This window comes from Oryctolagus cuniculus, chromosome 7 (genome assembly GCF_051225735.1).
Source record: "Oryctolagus cuniculus isolate XC-2025 breed Fujian yellow rabbit chromosome 7, ASM5122573v1, whole genome shotgun sequence".
NCBI lineage: Eukaryota > Metazoa > Chordata > Mammalia > Lagomorpha > Leporidae > Oryctolagus > Oryctolagus cuniculus.
Window position 1 is genome coordinate 102,699,196 of NC_142873.1, and position 19,792 is coordinate 102,718,987.

Consider the following 19,792-nt stretch of genomic DNA (forward strand, 5'->3'; position numbering starts at 1 on the left):
AATTATTGAATCTTTTGTTTCATGAAGGTGGTATATCTCTAGATTTTTAAATAACTTCTTTCACAAGTACCGTTCTTATATATATGTATAGTTCGTTCATACATGTGTTTTATTAAATTTATGTTTGCATTTAATTTTTAAATACTATCATAGAAGATATTTTAAAATTTCATTTCCCATTCGTTCATTCCTAATATACAAAGATACAGCAAAAAATTATAGATAATAGAATTAAAATATTTTATTTTGTTGTAAAAAATTTGGAATCCATACTAAGTCATAAAAATACATATATTTTGAAAAAACTGCCTGATTTCAAATGTTTTTAAAATGAAATGATCTTTTAAATCTATTTTCTCTTTGAAGTACCCTCATGTGTATCTATATATGATTTTTTATATTGTTGCATTTTTGTTCTATAGGATTATGTAGATTTCTTAGGATTTTCTATAAATGATCATGTAGTCAGTTAATAGTGCTACTTTTTTCTTTATACTCCCTAATCCTTTAATTTTATTTATTTTATTGCAGTGGGAAATAACTATGTTATAATGGCGAATAAAAATTGTAAGAGCAGGACATGCCTTTTTTGATCTTTGGGAGGTTTTTAAAAATATATATGAGTGTTAATTTTTGAAAAATTACATATTTTGGTGGGCTGGTGTTTTGGTGCCATAGGTTAAGCCTCCGTGTGCAGTACTGGCATCCCATATGAGCACTGGTTTCAGTTCTGGCTGCTCCACTTCCCATCCTTCCTAATGCACCTGGGAAGGCAGCAGAAGATGGCCCAAATGTTTGGGCCCCTGTCATCCACCTGGGAGACCTAGATGGAGTTTCAGGGTCCTGGCTTTGGCCTGTGCAGCCCTTTGAGGAAGTGAACCAGTAGATGGAAGATTTCTCGCTTTAAATGTCTCTCTCTCTCTCTCTCTCTAACCCTGCTTTTCAAATAAATAAATGATTTTTTTAAAAAAAGGAAAGTGTTATTAAAAAGTAAATAAAACATTATTTTAGCCTGACATAGTAATTTAAGAATTACTGAGAGCCATGATTTTGTTATTTGTCAGCTCTGTTAACCTTTTAAGATATTTTCATTGCTTTAGAATATAGGAAATATATGTCTCACTATGTATTGTTTGGACTTTTGATAGGGAAGAATTGAAGAATTACATTTGAGAGTCTTTTTGGAGTTCAATTAGTAAGTATTTAGAAGAAATTTAAAGGAAATAGTAATTCTATCAGAAATATATCAATTTGTTTTGGTGAATCAGAGAAGTTAAAAAATACAACAGCAGCAAAACAAATTGATAGTCTGGTTGTAATAAAAAGGATACCAATAAATGTATATTTTTTTTATCTTAGGCACATGGAAAGTAGCATGGAACAGATACAAGTTTACATATATTTAATGGCATTAAAAAGAAAAATATTTGCAATTTGTTGGTAATTTTAAGAATAGTTTTTTGAAACCTATATAATAAGCTTTTTAAGGAAAGATTTATACAAATTTAACATAAAAATTAGTAAGAGGTCAAAAAGAGTAGAATTCAAGAGACATTCCTGTTTTAATGTTGGGTTGGATTTAAAATCTTAACACTGTTAAGAGACATATATGTAAGAAAAGTAGCAGCTTCTGTGTCACAGTAGATAATATAGAAAAAAATAAGTAAATAGACATGTTCTGTTATCTCCCAAGTAGGTGTATAGTGGAAGATAGTTACTCAGATGTATGCATTTAATCAGTGACCATTGTTTGCAGAGCATTATATTTTACTGGTGAAGGGAAGGATTCCCCAATGGCATAATCTAATTTGAGTGACATTAACACAAATCCAAGCCGCTCCAGGTTAAATATTGAGTCCATATTCATCTTAACAAATTTTTCTTTCTTATTTTTGCTGGCTTAAGACATTGGAGTTGTTAGCTTCACCATTGTATCAAGTATCTTTCATATATTATCTTGTTTAATTTTTATCATGACCTGAAGAAATGAATGTCATTGCCCCATTTCATATGTAATTGAATGTAATTTGAGGTATAAATAAATTAATTTGTATGAGTTTACAAAGGTAGAGTAGGGAAAATGGATTTTGATATTGGGATCCTTGCTACAAGCCTGTTCTTGCTCTTAAGTATTTTTCTTCCCAGTCTTTATGATAGTCTCTCTTTCTGTATACACAGATTTTTAACATACCTTGGCAATTTTTTTGAAATATTGGAAAGGGGAAGTTGGGAAGGGTAAAAGAGGGACCTGAAGGAATAATCCTGGGAAGATGCTGTTGGTAAATATAGTAAAAACTAGTAGATCATATAGCAGTAAAAAACATTTTTTTTTATTTTGAAGCATAGCTAAAAGTTTCAAAACCTGAAAAATAATATGATTTCTTATTCTATCCTTGTTTTTTTTTTTTGTTTGTTTGTTTGTCTTTTGCCAGGCAGAGTTAGACAGTGAGAGAGAGAGAGAGACAGAGATAGAGTTATAGACAGTGAGAGAGAGACAGAGAGAAAGGTCTTCTTTCCATTGGTTCCTCCCCTAATGGCCACTACGGCCGGCATGCTGTGCCGATCCGAAGCTAGGAGCCTGGTCTTCCATGCAGGTGCAAGGACCCAAGCACTTGGGCCATCCTCTGCTGCCCTCCCGGGTCACAGCAGAGAGCTGGACTGGAAGAGGAGCAACTGGGACTAGTACCTGGCGCCCCAACCGGGACTAGAACCCAGGGTGCTGACACCACAGGCAGAGGATTAGCCATGTGAGCCATGGCGCCAGCCGATTTCTTATTCTTTTCAAAAACCATGGAAATACTACATTTTAAAACTATGTTTTAATACAATTTCAGCTTTTAACAATGAATGTCTAATCCATTGTAGAATGAATTTATATTCTTATAAATGAATAGCTTTTGTGTTTTTGCTTTTTTTTTTTCCCAGCCAAATATTTGTGTTAATTTCTATGAGATGGCTTGTAGATAGATTTTGGGAGGGAATAGTGCCCCATTTATACCTCAGAGTTATTGACAGAAGCATTTATTGTGTGCCAATTATATGTTCAGAGTATTGAATTAAGCCATATTAGCGATTATGGATGTTTTCCCTTTATATATAAAATCCAAATAGGAATACATATATATAAAATACAGTTGTCTCCTAGGGTCTGTGAGGAATTGATTCTAGAACTCTTGCAGGTACTAAAATCTGCTGCTGCTCAAGTTCCTTATACAAAATAGCATAATATTTACATATAATCTACACACATCCTCTCATATGCTTTTTTTAAAAATTTTATTTATTGGGGTTGATGCTGTGGCGTAGTGGGTAAAGTCACCTTTACGTGGTGCTGGCATTCATCACCTATGGGCGCTGGTTAGAGTCCCAGCTGCACTACCTCCGATCCAGCTCTCTGCTATGGCCTGGGAAAGAAGTAGAAGATGGTCCAAGTCCTTGGGTTCCTGTACCCGTGTGGGAGACCCAGAGGAAGCTCCTGGCTCCTGGCTTCAGATTGGCACAGCTCTGGCCATTGCAGCCTTCTGGGGAGTGAACCAGCAGATGGAAGACCTCTCTCTCTCTCTCTCTCTCTCTCTCTCTCTCTCTCTCTGCCTCTCTATAACTCTCTATAACTTTTTTTTAAAAAGATTTACTTTATTTATTTGAAAGGCAGAATGACAGATACAAAAGGAGACATGGAGAGAGCGAAATCTTTCATTTGTTCACTCATCAAGTGGCTGTAACATCCAGGACTGGGCCAGGCTGAAGCCAGGAGCTAGGAACTTCATCCAAGTCTTAGGCGTCAAAGGCTGAAGTACTTGGCCCATCTTCCTGTGTCTTCCCAGATGCATTACTAGGCAGCTGGATCAGCAGCAGAGAAGTCAAAATTGGCACTGTGGTATAGGATGTCAATGTTGCAAGTGGCAACCTAACTCACTGTTCTGCAATGCCAACCCCTCTCTCATATACTTTAAATCATTTCTAGGTTACTTATAATACTTAATGCAATGTAAAAAACTCTGTGGGGCTGACACTGTGGCGCAGCAGGTTAATGCCCTGGCTGGAAGTGCTGGCATCCCATATGTGCACCGGTTCAAGACCTGGCAGCTCCACTTCCCATCCAGCTCTCTGCTATGGCCTGGGAAAGCAGTAGAGGATGGCACAAATCCTTGGGCCCTTGCACCCAAGTGGGAGACCAGGAAGAAGCTCCTGGCTCCTGGCTTTGAATTGGCACAGCTCTGGCTGTTGCAGCCAATTGGGGAGTGAACCATCAGATGGAAGAACTCTCTCTCTCTCTCCTCTCTCTCTCTCTCTCTCTGCCTCTCCTCTCTCTATATAACTTTGAATTTCAAATAAATAAATAAATCTTTTAAAAAAAGCTAAATAGTGGCTATAATATATTGTTTAGGAAATAATGACAGGAAATAAAGGTCTATACATATTCAATAGATTCATTTTTTTTTCTGGATATTTTCTAAACATGGTCGATTGAGAGCAGAAGGACCTGAATATTTCAAACTTCCAGAAACCTTGAGCATAAAAGGTGTTACAGCAAACCTAGAAATAAGGCATGTGCTATATGCTTCAAGAACAATAGTCATCTGAATTTTTACATAAAATTATGTAGGAAAGACTTGAAGGCATTTCAGTTACAGAATTGATTGGCTTAGTGGAATAGCATTAGAAAGCTGTCTCTTGTCCTGTGGTAGCATTCATGTCCCTGTGTTTCATTAGACAGCCATGGCATCTGTATAGAGAGGACATTGAAGGATTCAGCTAGAAGTGTCATATAAAAAAGGATCAATTAGAATAAACATAAACTAGAAATTATTAGAATGTAATTGATGTTTACATTGATAAGGTAAACTACTTAAATGTTAAATTTTATTTATTACCATCTCTACTAAAATGGAGATTGTATAACATACCATTTAGATTCTATTGGAAATAACAGAAACTTATTTAAAGAAGTTTATTTCTTGAAATTATTCAATTATGTAGCAAATGTATCTGCATCATGAAGTGTAAATGTATAAACATAAATCATACATATTAACAGAGATTTGGGCTAGTGGTGGGATTAGTCTAGTTCTGGGTTTGAGCACTAACCTTAAATTTCTTCAGCTGTATTCCCTAAAATTGTAGGTTCTCTTGACGTGTATCATTTCATAGTGTGTCATTGGACACTATTTTGCCTAATGCACTTATGAGGTCACTAATTAGTTGTTCAGCCTGTTTGTCATTCTGATATGACATTTCCACATGCCATAGTATTGTGTGTACTATTCCACTGTATGTATTAGCTTCAGTATTGTTTGTGATATAAATCTATTTACAAATAAGAGATCCCAAAATAATAATAATAATTTATATAAATTGTCTCTCATGTAAAAAATCTGAATTTGTGTGTATTGTGGATGTTTGTGTGTCTTCCTTTTTGGGTTAATCTCAGACCTAGCTGTTTTGTTTTGTTTTGTCTTATTTCTCTGCCATGTCTAGAATAATGGTCCTTAGCCATGTTGTATAAGATAACGTTTCACTGGTTTCATTTTCCAGCCAGTAGAAATAGTAATTCCTAATAGTAATTAGGAAGGAGAAATCAGGCCTATGCTCTTTGCAAACCCAATCAGAAGTTGCATCAATTAGTCTGCTCTCTTACCATTGATTAGAATTTAGTCACATCTAACACCTATCTACAAGGATGGCTAGAAAATAAGTCTTTTTATTCTGGGAAGTCATGTGCTTATCTGAAAATTTGGAAGGGAAGTTCTTTTATCAAGAAGCCCGGGAGAAAGATACTGGGAGACAACTAGCTATTCGTGGTATCTCATCAGAAGATACACACTTGACACACATCACTTCATCTGATGACTCTGACCCAAACACATACCTTCCACTCTGAACTTTCTCCTGATTGCCAGACCTGTTGTGCTTTCGCCTACCTCTACTTGGATAAACACAGATGTCTAAAATTTAGTATGACTAAAACTGATTAAATGATCTTTCCTTCTTCTTCTTTTCCCTGCCTTGAGTAGTGGCACTGTTGTTTCCTGCATTACCCATGCTATCAACCTGAAATTTGTCCTTAAATTTATGAGATTTTTTCTGACTTGTACATCTGATCAACATGAAGTCCTAATATACACACTGCTGTCAGATTGATCACACTGAAATGCTCAATAATTAAAGTGTATAGAGTGATTACGATAAAAATTTTAAGTCGTTCAGGCACTTTTTAATTTTTTTTAATTTATTTGAGAGGTAGTACAGGCACTGTTTAAGCAGTTTACAATTAACAACCCATTCTTAACCTCATAATAATTTTATAAGGTTACATGGTTGACTAAAATGTCCAAGGTCAGCTAGTAATTGGTGATGCTGGTTCCAAAGTTTGTTTTTTAAATACTATATCACTCAAAATAGTTTTCATTGCTTCCTGAGTAATGTGCAATCTACTTAATACACAAAACCCTTTCAAACTACCTTTTTCTTTTCTGTCTTGCTGCTTAACCTTATATTTTTACTAAACGTCGTGTATGCCACCCACACTAAGTAGATACACCACACTGAGTGATTCCCAGTACAGTATGCTTTGTCTCACCATTAGGCTTTCCCTGATTTCTTTCAGCTGGTTATTTTGTTGTCTTTTTTTTTTTTAATAGGCTCCTCAGCCCAGAAATCCATAGGTCAGGTCTTTTTTCTACCTCAGTCTGAGTCAGAAATGCTTTTATGTGCTTTTATGTCATCCTCTGGATCCTTCTATCATAGCGCTTATCTCCCTGAATTAGGATGATCTACATTCTGTGTATCACCTTATAAGTTTCAATGATGTTCTTCATATTTTCTGATAATGAAAACCTGTTAGTTTCTTTCCTTCTTATATCCTTCTGCTGCAATGCAAAGATCGTCAAAGACTTAAACAGCAAAAAAATCTGTGGTCTTTTTTCAGGGTTCTTTCTCTTTAGTATGACACTGAAACAGTCTTGCTTTAACCTCCATGATACTGCAGAGGAGGGCAACCTTAGCTATTTATTGGATGGACTCCTGTAACAAAAGAAAGATTAATAAGAGAGGCAAAGCAGGTGTATGAATGTATGTAATGCACATCACAAAGGAGAAGCCAGAGTGAAAAAGTAAATCAAAATGGTGGCTTAAGTGTCCTGTGCTACTTAGATAGCATGAAGTTTAACCCTTTCTTAACCTTAGACAAGCAAAATCCACAGATCCCACCAATTCAGTGCCCCCGTGCACATGCACAGGGAGACCAAGTCATCCTGACTCTCCAAGGAGTTGCAGAGGAACTATTGTATCTGCTGCATGCCACCCACAAGGAGTGTGAGGTCCTGGTGGTTCTAGGGCATCACGAAAGTCAGCAGATTGGCAAGGTGGTCCAGGTGTGCAGAAAGAAAAGGGCGGCATGAGAAGGCAAACGGCAAAGCTGTCTGAGCGTTCACCGCCTGAGCAAGATAGACATCACTAGGCTCAAACTAGATGAAGATCAGAAAAGAAATTCAGAGCAGTTTTAAATTTGTAAAACAAAAATTGTAAAGTAGTGCCCAGAGTTCCCACATACCCTACTCCCAGCTTCTATTGCTAATATATTAGTATCTTTGTCACAATCTATAAATCACACTCAACTTCCCTTACTGTTTTTTTTTTAGATTTATTTATCTCTAATTTTATTTGAGGTTTTTTTTTGTTAATCTGGCTAAGGGTTTGTCTTTTCAAAACCAAACAGCTCTTTTGTTTTGTTTGTCTTGTCTATTTTTAAAGTTTCAATTTAATTTATTTCCGTTCTGATTTTTTTTTAATTTCTGATGTCTTGTTGATCTTGAGTTTGGTTTGTTCTTGGTTATCTAAGTCCTTGAGATGAATCATTAGATACTTGAGATCTTTCTATTTTTTTTTTAAGACAAGCACTTATTGACATAAACTTCCCTATTAATTTTGATTTTTGTGTAGCCCACAGGTTTTTTTTAAAGATTTATTTATATATTCGGGGGCCGGTGTTGTGGCACAATGGGTTAACACCCTGGCCTGAAGCTCCGGCATCCCATATGGGTGCCGGTTTGAGACCCGGCTGCTCCACTTCCAATCCAGCTCTCTGCTATGGCCTGGGAAAGCAGCAACAGATGGCCCCTGTACCCATGTGGGAGACCTGGAGGAAGCTCCTGGCTCCTGGCTTCGGGTTGGCACAGCTCCAGCTGTTGTGGCCATCTGTGGAGTGAACCATTAGATGGAAGACCTCTCTCTCTCTCTGCCTCTCTTTCTCTCTCTGGGTAACTCTGACTTTCAAATAAATAAATAAATAAATCTTTTAAAAAAATTTATTTATATATTCAAAAGTCTGTGTTACACAGAGAGAGAAAGAAAGGCAGAGAGAGAGAGAGAGGTCTTCCATCTCCAACTGGCTGCAATGGTCAGAGCTAGGCCAATCCAAAGCCAGGAGCCTGGGGCCTTTTCCAGGTCTCCCACATTGGTGCAGGGGGGCCCAAGCACTTGGGCCATCTTCTACTACTTTTCCAGGCTGTAGCAGAGTTGGACCGGAAGTAGAGTAGCCAGGACTCAAACCGGCACCCATATGGGATGCCAGCACTTCAGGCGGCAGCTTTACCTGCTATGCCACAGCACCAGCCCCAGCCCACAGGTTTTTTTTGTCTTTAATGTCCTGTTTTAATTTACATTTATTTCAAAAATTTTTTTATTTCCTTCAGTGATCCATTGGTCATTCAGTATGTAGTTGTTCAATTTCCATGTATTTGTAAATTTTCTATTCTTGTTGATTTCTGATTTTATTCCTGGTTGTCTGAAAAGATACCTGGTATGATTTCAGTTATAAAAAAGTTCTAGGGGTTGGCATTGTGGCATAGCAGCTAAAGCTGCCTGCAACACCAGCAACCCATATGGGTTGTTCCATTTCTTTTGTTGTTGTTTTGTTTGTTTGTTTTTGTTTTTAAAGATTTATCTATTTGCAAGGAAGATTTACAGAGAGGCAGAGGCAGAGAGAAAGAGGTCTTCCATCCACTGGTTCACTCCACAAATGGCTGCAACTGGGCCCAAAACCAGAAGACTGGAGCTTTTTCCAGGTCTCCCACATGGGTGCAGGCCCTTGGGCCATCATCTGCTGCTTTCCCAGGCACATTAGCAGGGAGCTAGATAGGAAGTGGGGGAGCTGAGACTCAATCTCGCACCCAAATGGGATGCTGCCACTGCAGGCTATGCTACAGCACCAGTCCCTGGGTACTCCACTTCTGATCCAACTCCCTGCTAAGGGGCCTGGGAAAGCAATGGAGGATGGTCTGAGTCCTTAGGCCCCTGCATCCATGTGGGAGGCTCAGAAGAAGCTCCTGGCTTCTGGCTTCAGTGTGGTCCAGTCCTGGCTGTTGCGGTCATTTGGGGAGTGAAACAATGGATAGAAAATATCTTTCTCTATGTCTCTCACTCTCTCTCTGTAACTCTGACCTTCAAATAAATAAATAATCTCAAAAGAATTTTTTTCTGAGATGTAATTGATGACCCAAATGGTCTATCCTTGAAAATTTTCCATGTGCTGATGAGAAAAATGTGTATTCTATAGCTGTTTAAACCATAAATGTTTCTCAGGTGCATTTGCTCTATCACATGGTTCAACTATAATCTTTCTTTATTTTCTGTCCATTGATGACAGTAGGGTGTTGAAGTCCCCCCCCCCATTATTGTATTGGAATATATCTCTTCCTTTAGGCCTAGTAATATTTGTTTTATATATCTGGGTGATCTTGTGCTGCATATATATTTATGATTGTTATATTTTTATCCTGAATAGATCCTTTAGTTACCATATAATGCGCTTGTCTCTTTTTATAGTTTTTGATTTAAAGTCTATCTTATTTGATATGAGTAGAGCTACTCCTGATTTTTGGTTTCCATTTGCATGGTATATCTTTTGTAACCCTTCACTTTCAGTCAATATATTTATCTTTATCTATTAAGTGAGTTTCTTGTAGGCAGTATATTGTTGGATCTTTTTTTTAATTAATTAATTTATTTGAAAGGCACAGTCACAGAGAGACAGAGGCTGAGGGAGAGAAAGAGGGGTCTTCCATCTGCTGATTTACTCCTCAAATGGCCACATTTCACTCCCCAAATTGGCTGGAGCTGTGCCAATCTGAAGCCAGGAGCCTGAAGCTTCTTCCAGATCTCCAACGTGGGTACAGGGGCCCAAAGACTTGGACCATCTTCTACTGCTTTTCCCGGCTATAACAGGGAGCTGGATCAGAAGTGGAGTAGCTGGGACTCGAACCAGCACCCATATGTGATGCCCACACTTCAGGCAGCAGCTTTACCAGCTATGCCACAGCACTGGCCACTGGGTCTTTTTTAAATCCACTCAGCTGACCTATATCTTTTGACTGGGGAATTTAGTCTATTGACATTCACAGTTAATATTGATAGAACTCCTGTTATTTTGTTAATTGGTATTATATTGGCTCTGTTACTAGATTTTTATACTGGCATGTATTTTCATGATAGTTACTTTTTGGGAAAAATAATCTAATATTTTTATTTATTTATTTGAGAGGTAGAGTTATAGACACAGAGAGAATGAGACAGAGAAAAAGTTCTTCCATCTCCTAGTTCACTCCCCAAAGGCTACAATGGCCAGAGCTGAGCCATTAAGGCAGGCCGTAAGTAGAGAGCTGGATCAGAAGAGGAGCAGCTGGGACATGAACCAACCTCCATGTGGGATGCCAGCACTGCAGATGGAGGCTTAGCCTACAGTGCTATAGCCCCAGCCCCATGTTGGGTAATTCTAATGTAGGATTCCCTTCCAAATTTTGTGAAAGGCTGATCTAGGGGTGATTAATTCTCTGGTTTTGCTTGTCTGGGAAGTACTTTATTTGTCCTTCACTTTTTTTTTTTTTTTTTTTGACAGGTAGAGTTAGACAGTGAGACAGAGAGAGAGAGAGAGAGAGAGAGAGAGAGAAAGGTTTTCCTTTTTCCATTGGTTCACCCCCCAATTGGCTGCTATGGCTGGCATGCTGCGGCCGGTGCACTGCGCCGATCCAAAGCCAGGAGCCAGGTACTTCCTCCTGGTCTCCCATGTGGGTGCAGGGCCCAAGGACCTAGGCCATCCTCCACTGCCTTCCTGGGCCACAGCAGAATGCTGGACTGGAAGAGCAGCAACCGGGACAGAATCCAGCGCCCCACCTGGGACTAGAACTCGGAGTGCTGGCGCCGCAGGCAGAGGATTAGCCTAGTGAGCCACGGCGCTGGCCTGTCCTTCACTTCTTTTTTTTTTTTTTTTTTTTTTTTTTTTTTTTTTTTTTTTGACAGGCAGAGTGGACAGTGAGAGAGAGAGACAGAGAGAAAGGTCTTCCTTTGCCGTTGGTTCACCCTCCAATGGCCGCCGCGGCCGGCGCGCTGCGGCCGGCGCACCGCGCTGATCCGATGGCAGGAGCCAGGAGCCAGGTGCTTTTCCTGGTCTCCCATGGGGTGCAGGGCCCAAGCACCTGGGCCATCCTCCACTGCACTCCCTGGCCACAGCAGAGGGCTGGCCTGGAAGAGGGGCAACCGGGACAGAATCCGGCGCCCCGACCGGGACTAGAACCCGGTGTGCCGGCGCCGCTAGGCGGAGGATTAGCCTAGTGAGCCGCGGCGCCGGCCTGGCCTGTCCTTCACTTCTAAAGGATAGCATAACTGGATATAATATCCTTAGGAGAAAGTCTTTTTCTTTCAAGACATTGAATATAGCATCCCACTCTCTTCTGTCCTGTAGGATTTCTACTGAGAAGTCTGCTATTAGTCTAAGGGAATATCCTTTATGTAACTTGACATTTTTCTTTGACAGTCTTTGGCATTATCTCCTTGTCCTTAATTTTTGACAATTTTGACTATTATATTCCTTAGAGAAGGTCATTTTTGGTTGAGTCTGGTTGGGGTCCTTTGGGATTCCTGTAAATGGATATCCATATCTCTTTTCGAGACTTGGGAAGTTTTCAACTGTTGAATTTAGTAGTTTCTCAATTCCTTTTTCCTTCTCTTCTCTTTCAGGTATCCCTATAATGCAAGTATTTGGTTGCTTAATGGTATCCCATATATCTCATGGGCTTTCTCCATTCTTTTCTCTTTATTTTTGTCTAAGTAGGTTATTTCAAAATCTTTGTTTCAAGGTCAGAAATTCTTTGTTCTTCTTGATCTGTGCTGTTGCTGCATTGCAGGCAGTGGCTTTACATGCTATGTCACAATGCTGGTCCCTTCCTCATTTCTTTGAACTGTGTGCATTTTCTTGCATCTTATTGAATTTCCTTAGGATCATTATTTTGAATTACTTTTTTAGGCATTTCATAGATTTTCCTCAAATCAGGATCTATTTTCTAGTGAACTGTTGTGTTCTTTTGGAGGTGTCATGCCTGCTTGTTTCTTTGTGTTCCCTGTGTCCCTGTGTTGATGTCTGCACATGTGATTTAACAGTTCATTTTTGCACAACTGATTTAATAGTTTGTTCTTTGTGGAATTAGGTTTTGTTTGAAAAGACTTGGTTTAGATGGAGTACAAGCTATCACTTGATTTGTTGTTTTGCCTTTGGATCTAGCTGAGCCCAGAAGTGTAACATCTGAGTGATTTCTTCAGCCATAGTCAATGTCAGTAGTGTCTATGAGTGTCAGAGTTGTCTAGTGTACAGCAGTTCATGGAAGTAGTGTAATGACTTTGAAGTGGATGTGGATTTCTTAAGGTATGTATCTTCAGTTCCGGAGAAATGTGTCAGTTAGAGTAGGCTTTGTGATCATTGTAATCACATTCTTGGTGCTATGAGACATAAAGGCAGTTGTCCTCTTGTCCTCTCAGGCAAACCTGAGTTATATTGGAGCTTGTGGTACCAGTGACTGTGATTTTGAGACTGTGATGTGGATGGAACATTCCCCAGATCTTGCTGAGTAGGTGTGACTGATGTTGGGACTTATGCACCAAAAGCTCTAGTCTCATCACTGGGAGAAAGGAAGGGGATTTGCCCCAGTCCAATAGGGTTGGGGTTATGCTGTGGTTTATGCACTGGCAGGAGTGGGTCTAGAGTGGTGGAAGCAGGTAGGTTCTTCCCTAGGCCCCACAGGGTAGATTCTAGTGACCCTGAGGAATCTAGTACTAATATTCACCCTGGAGCTGCCAGATGCAATGGGGTACTTACTCATGTCTCACAGAGAAAGGGAAAAGACACAGAAGAGATATCTTTCACCTATTGGCTCACTCTCCAGATGGTTGCAACAGCCAGGGCTGGGCTGGGCACAAGCTGGGAACCAGAAACTTTATCCAGTTCTCCCAAGTATGTGAGCCATCATCTGCTGCCTTCCCAGGCACATTGACAGGAAGCTGAATGAAAAGTGGAGAAGCTGGGACGTGACTGATGCTCTGATATGAAATGCCAGGGTCAGAACTCTCACAGGGTGAGTACCAGTTTTGCCAGGGATTGTGGAATTGTTGGCTAAACCAAGTCTTTTCAAACAAAACCTAATTCCACCAGCCTGAAGCAGAGGAGAACTTCATAGATCACATGGAGCCAGTGAGAATAGCTTCAGGACTTTTCTCAGAGCTCCTACAGCTACAGAATGGGAGGAGTCTGCTCCCTACCCTGGAAAGCACCTGTCTGTGACTCTGGGGGCTTCTAGTGGGAACAGAGCTTCTTCCTGTCTGGTAAGTCAGAACAGATTTTAGCAGTGACTGGATCTCAGCTCAGATCAGATGCTTTGGGGCTTGAGGGAGGCAGTAGGGATTCTTTTTTTGGAGCAAAGGAGCTACCTAAACTGATTGTAAAGTGGAGTTCTGTAGTTAGGGTTTCAGTCTGCAGCAATGGCATGGGTAGCAGTGCTGCCAGCTTACCTTCTTCTGGCAATATGGCTTCCCCCTGGCCGGGGTGTGACAGAGCAGGAACTGCTTTGTTTTTCTCTCGGCTTTAGAGTCTCTGTGCTGTTTGCAGTTTTGCCATTTCTTTACTGACATTTTCCCTCAGTTAGTCTCCTGGAAGCATAGTTCTTCCTTTGTTGTTCTGGTAATTTTCTGTGGCTAGGGTGAGTGAAGTTCCTGTCTATGCAGCCATCTTAATCCCTCACAGACTTTTCCAGAAAAAAAAAATGTTTTTCAAACGTAAAGCCAAGTCTCAACAAGTTGGAAAGGAGAAAGGCAAATATAAGGAAGAACTTATTGAGAAAGTACAGGAGTGAATATAATCTGTGTGCAGTCAGGGTTTAACTGTCAATTTCTAGCCTAGTATATGTTTCATTGTCACTTTTCAGGATGTTCCTGGAATATTTCATTTCCCTCTTGTGACGCTATGAATATATTTTTTAAGTTGTGGTTAATGTATGTTTAAAAATTGGAAATATTTCCTAATTCCATAGGGTATTTTTATTGTGTTATGAATAAAACCCATTTTATTATCTTTCAAAAATGGTTTAGAGCTCCACTTTTATAGTATCTTCAGCAAAAACCAATGAATTTATGGCGAAAGAACAAAAGAAATTGGTTTTAGGCTTTCAAGAGCTGGAAACTTTGGGAAGGTAAATATATGGGAGGAAACAGAGTAAGCTTTGTTTGCAGACTCTCTGATGTCATTTCTAGGCTGAGAATTTGGAGTTGTTTTCAGCACAGGTGCATGTATATGCTGTCTTTTGTCAGAAAATAGGAAGAGGATCATTATTGTGATGCAGTATGTTTAGCCACCACTTATGACCCTGGCATTTCATATCAGAGCACCAGTTACAGTCCCAGCTGCTCCACTTCTGATTCAGCTCCCTGTAAATGTGCCTGGCAGCAGATGATGGCTCATGTAGTTGGGTCCCTACCCATCCATTTAGGAGAACTGGATGAAGTTTCTGGTTCCTGGCTTGTGCCTGGCCCAGCCCTGGCTGTGTAGCCATTTGGAGAGTGAACCAGTAGACAGAAGATCTCTCTCTCTTTCTCTCTCTCTCTCTGTCACTTTCTTCTAAATAAATAAATAAATCTATCTTTAAAAATGGCAAGAGGAAGCTAGAGAAAGCTTGCCCTTTACTTGCTATTTTTATATGTCTTCATGTAAAAAATAATTTTTATATCAAAGAGGCATATTTTGGGGTGACATGTTCTATTTTCTTCAATGTCGTAATGCTTTCTCTTTTTTTCCTTTACTTATTTGTCTCCTTTCTTTTTTTCCCCTAACCCTGATGTTTTGGACTCAGTTATCAGGTCTCTGTTTTACTTATTTTTCTTCTATTCAGAGAATTCTTTTGCTTTCTGTGACTGTACTCTAGAAACTTCCCAATGTATAGTTAACTACTGTTTTCTGTGAGAGGCACTAAGCTTTTTATATGTGTTTTTCCTTTCATTTTAAATTAATATTTAAATGAAATGAAGTTTATACTTTACATTTAATATTAAATTAAAGAAGATCCGGAGACTGTTGTCCATACCCCCCTTCTGCAGGTGAGTTAAACTGACAGAGCCATTCAATTACGAAGTGTTGCAACTAGGATTCTAACTCAATTTTGTGCTTTAAAAATCTTTGATTTTAACATCTCTGACAGATTACCTATTAGAATCTTAACATTCATATCCCAAACTGCACTCCTGAGATCTTGTAATTTATATGACTCTTTCATTTATTGCCCTTTGTCAGTTTTCCCTTAGCGATTTTCAATTTCCACTACCACTTCCTAGATTAGTTCCTTACTACCTTTAAAATAGTTGTTAATTGTTTCTTTGTGTAAATATAAAGTCCAATCACATGGCTTGATTTATTATCCATAGGAAACTTATCTTCTCTGAACTCCTGTATTATTCTTCCTGGTCTGAGGCTTTTATTTTTGAAGTCTGAGGGATGTTGACTGGTGTAGTCCTGAAGCTCATCATTGTCATTTGTGATTGACATTTATTTGAGAGTTGCTATACCTTTGGACTCTCTGCACATGTGGTTTGGCTGAGCTCCCATTTTATTAGGACACTTTAATCATAAGGTTAGCCACAAAGTGGATGATCTTGGGTGAGCCCCCAGGAAAACAAGATCCTTGTGGCATTGTGGCCCCTCCCCTGTCACTCGTGTTTAATCATCTTCCTGATGAGACTATTTGGCTGGCATTTCTGGCTAATGTTTATTCTGGTTTTTTTTTTTTTTTTTTTTTAACTTATAACTGAATTGTAAGTTCCTTGAAGTCAGAGTTCATGCTTACACTTCTCTGCAGCTCCTGTATTCAGCATCTAGCATAATGCTGAGAACATTGTAGATGACTGAAACATTCAATGAATGGAGAGTATTACTTTGATGCTTGTCTTCTTATTAGGGTTTAGAAAAAATGATAATTGTGTTCTTATTAGGATTTAGAAAAAATAATTGATTTGGAGATTAAATCACATGTAACTGTCTTGGAAGGAACCTCTTCAACTATTATATTGAAGAGATTAGGCAGTTTGGAAGTTTAAACCATTTACTGTGTTTTTTAATTTTATATTTTAAAGAATGTGACATTTTCTTTCTTCCCAACCTTCTTTCTTTCTTTGTTTTTTGTTTTTTTTTTTTGGCAGCCGGTTCGAAGACAATCCCTTACCCCTCCTCCTCAGAACACTATTACGTGGGAAGAATATATATCTGCTGAAAATGGAAAGTAGGTGTTTTGATTTCTTTTCTTTTTTCTTTCTTTTTTTCTTTTTTGGGTTTATGTACTCTTTGGTTTTTAGGAAGAACGATTTAAAAAAAATGTGATATTTAAGTATAATAAGTACTTATGAGACAGAATTATTAGTATATTTTTGTCCAAAGTAATTCTTTTACCTTTTAAAAATATCAGTTAAGCATAATGATGGCGAAGTATCCCAAATTATATATACTCTTCGAATAGGGACATGGAGCCTTCTTTCTATATCCCTCCCTGCCAATTTACACACATACACCAAAACAAAGCAAACAAAACTACAGGACTTGTTCTAAGGAAATGTAATTTAGGGAATTGCCCAACACAAATGCATATTTGAGATTTTCTGTTGTATGATGAATTTTCTTATTTTCTGATTATCTTGATTCTTTAACATGACATGGCAGGTCATTCACTGTCTCCTCTTTGCTTTTCCAAGTTCATCTCTTGTCATCTTTTTGTTTCACCTATGCTAGATTACTTCTCATCATTCTTTCATAGAACCTTTTCTCGTTGTGATTTTACTAACAGTAAAGTAGCTAGCACATAGGTCATATTAAGTAGGTAGTTATTGACTAAAAGAATGATGAATAGATTTTAAAAATGTTGTATTTTGAATGAATGAATGAATGAATAAAATATTTAGTCTGTCCAAATACTATTTCCTTTTGGTATAGAATAAAATATTAGTTACTCATATATTTGAAAAGTTGTCATCATTTTCTTCTTATTGAAAGGCTTGTTATATTTTTTTATCTCCTTCACAATATTTCCACATTAATCTTCTATAGTGCTAAACAAATTCTATGGGAGGCCATTGTTTTGCTGTAGGCTCCAGCAAACCAGATCAAACCAGAATGTAATAATTTATGCTGGGTACCACAATTAATACTTTGTAACAGGGCAGTTTTGAAAACCCACATGTGATACCAGTCATACCCTGAGTTTGCATAGTAAGGAAATCCCCCTCCGTTTTACCCTATAAGGAAAATAGCTTTGAAGGGACTAGATGAGTCTGCTTTTTGTTTCTTCTTTATTTTTTCAGCCCTTTTCTTTGTATTAAAGCCAACCTCCTCTGCTCAGCTCATTGGAATACTAGTTCTATTTTATAGAATGAGAATTACAAATAAAAGCCAATTAAATCTTTAAACTAAATTTGCTAAAATTCTTTATTTTGACATAACATAGAATTCTGTATTCTTCATGATGCTCTTTATTGATCAATGCTGACATTATGGTAAACATTAAAAGAAACTAAATTGAGTAATTTTCAAGATATGCAGTGATACTTTTGCAGTGTTTTTCTAGTGATTTTCTTTGTTCTCTAGAGTAGTAATTATTAAAATTATATTCAAATTGGAATTAATTACGGTCTGATAATTATTTTCTAAACTTTTGCCGTCAGCTATTTTATTTTGTTACCCTCATTTCTTTTTTTATGGTTTTTAAAATTTTATTTAAGTTACACATGTTTAATGTATTTCATATGTACAGATTTAGGAACATAGTGATACTTCCCACCCCACTTTCCCTCCTGCCCACAATCCAACCCTTCTTCCTCCTCCCTCTCCTATTCTCACACATAATTTTTACAAAGATTTGCTTTCAGTTTATTTAAGGATCATGAAGTTAAACCTACACTAAGTAAAAGAGTTCAACACATAGGATGAAGAAAGAAAACACTGTTCCTCAACAGAAGAGACAAGGGCTGTAAACAATCATCGAATCTTAAAATGTCCATTTTACTCCACTAGATTACATTTCTTATATACTTAGTCTCTTTTAGCATAAGTATAATTTACTTCTATAGCAAGCTTAGGAAAATTGAAACATTAATTAATGCCATTAGAAGATGACAAATTATTCTTCTCAGGAAAGTGATAGCCTGTGGAAATTTTCTTAATAGTCTCTCTTTTTTTTTCCATTTCAGAGCTCCTCATCTGGGTAGAGAACTGGTGTGCAAAGAGAGTAAGAAAACCTTTAAAGCCACGATAGCAATGAGCCAGGAATTTCCCTTAGGGATTGAGTTGTAAGTTTTTTACTAACTATACATGTTTATGAAAAGCTCTTAAACCCCATATGCTATAATTATATTTGCATTTGAGGACTTTGAAATGTAAAAGCGTATGCCTGATAGTATGTGCACCCTGCTTCTAAAATTGTTTAGTTCACAAAAGTATTCATGTTTTTATAATTTTACCAGACATGTTTTTGAAGTTTTTTTTTTTTTTAATATAAAAGGAGTACATGAATACATGTCGTTGCTGAACAAAGTAGTTGGAGGCATTGCTGTAGAACCCCCAAACTGGATCCTCTTGCCAGATGCTCAGAAAGCCAATCACTGACATCAGGGTAGTAGGAGACAGTAGGCATTTATTGCAAAGTGCAGAGCAAGAAGCCAGGCAGCTGATGCTTAATTTCCAGATAGAAGTGAAGGCTCCTAAAGATGGAAATTGGGGCTGAGAGATGTTCATCAGCTCATGTCCAAGTTCGAGATACTCATTGGTGCTCCTGACCTTCCTTTGATTGATTAGTGATGCTGTGATCTTTAGAGAATTCATGATGGTCAGGTGGTCTCCAGTTGGTCTGGGGGTTACATGTAGGTGGGTTATCTTTTGCCCCAGACCTGGAATCTCCCAGCCTGGACCTGGAATTCCCCTAAACAGATCCCTCCAGACCATACTGACCATTGAGGTTTTATCTGTTAGAGAACCAGATGACTTCTTGAGTCCAGTTATTAGAACCTTGTGGGTGGTGGGCCAGCATTGTAGCGTAACAGGTAAATCTGCCTCCTGTGACACTGGCATCCCATGTAGACACTGGTTCTTTTTTTTTTTAATTTTTATTTATTTTAATAAAAAACTTATTTAATAAATACAAATTTTGAAAGTACATCTTTTGGATAAAAGCAGTTCTTCCCCCCATAATCACCCTCCACCTGCAAACCATCCCATCTCCTACTCCCTCTTCCATCCCATTCTTCATTAAAATTCATTTTTAATTATTTTTATATACAGAAGGTCAACTCTGTACTAAGTAAAGATTACAATAGTTTGCACCCACACAGACAAACCCTGACTGCTCCACTTCTGATCCAGCTCCCTGCTAATGGCCTGGGAAAAGCAGCAAAAATGGCCCAAGTACTTGGGCCCCTGCCACCCAAGTAGGTAATCTGGATG

The 19,792-nt window shown here is 38.3% G+C and overlaps 1 protein-coding gene across 7 annotated transcripts in view; it reads left to right on the forward strand.

Moving 5' to 3' along the window:
• Positions 1-19,792, forward strand: part of ANKRD13C (ankyrin repeat domain 13C) — a 132,245-nt gene that overhangs the window by 96,115 nt on the left and 16,338 nt on the right. For all 7 annotated transcript variants that reach the window (XR_016237282.1, XR_016237283.1, XM_002715925.6 and 4 more), the window contains 2 exons: positions 16,507-16,586; positions 18,544-18,642. Coding sequence is in view for 5 of the 7 variants with exons in the window: in XM_002715925.6 (XP_002715971.2) it covers positions 16,507-16,586; positions 18,544-18,642 (179 nt within the window). In the remaining 2 variants the exon portion in view is untranslated. The remainder of the gene's footprint in view (positions 1-16,506; positions 16,587-18,543; positions 18,643-19,792) is intronic.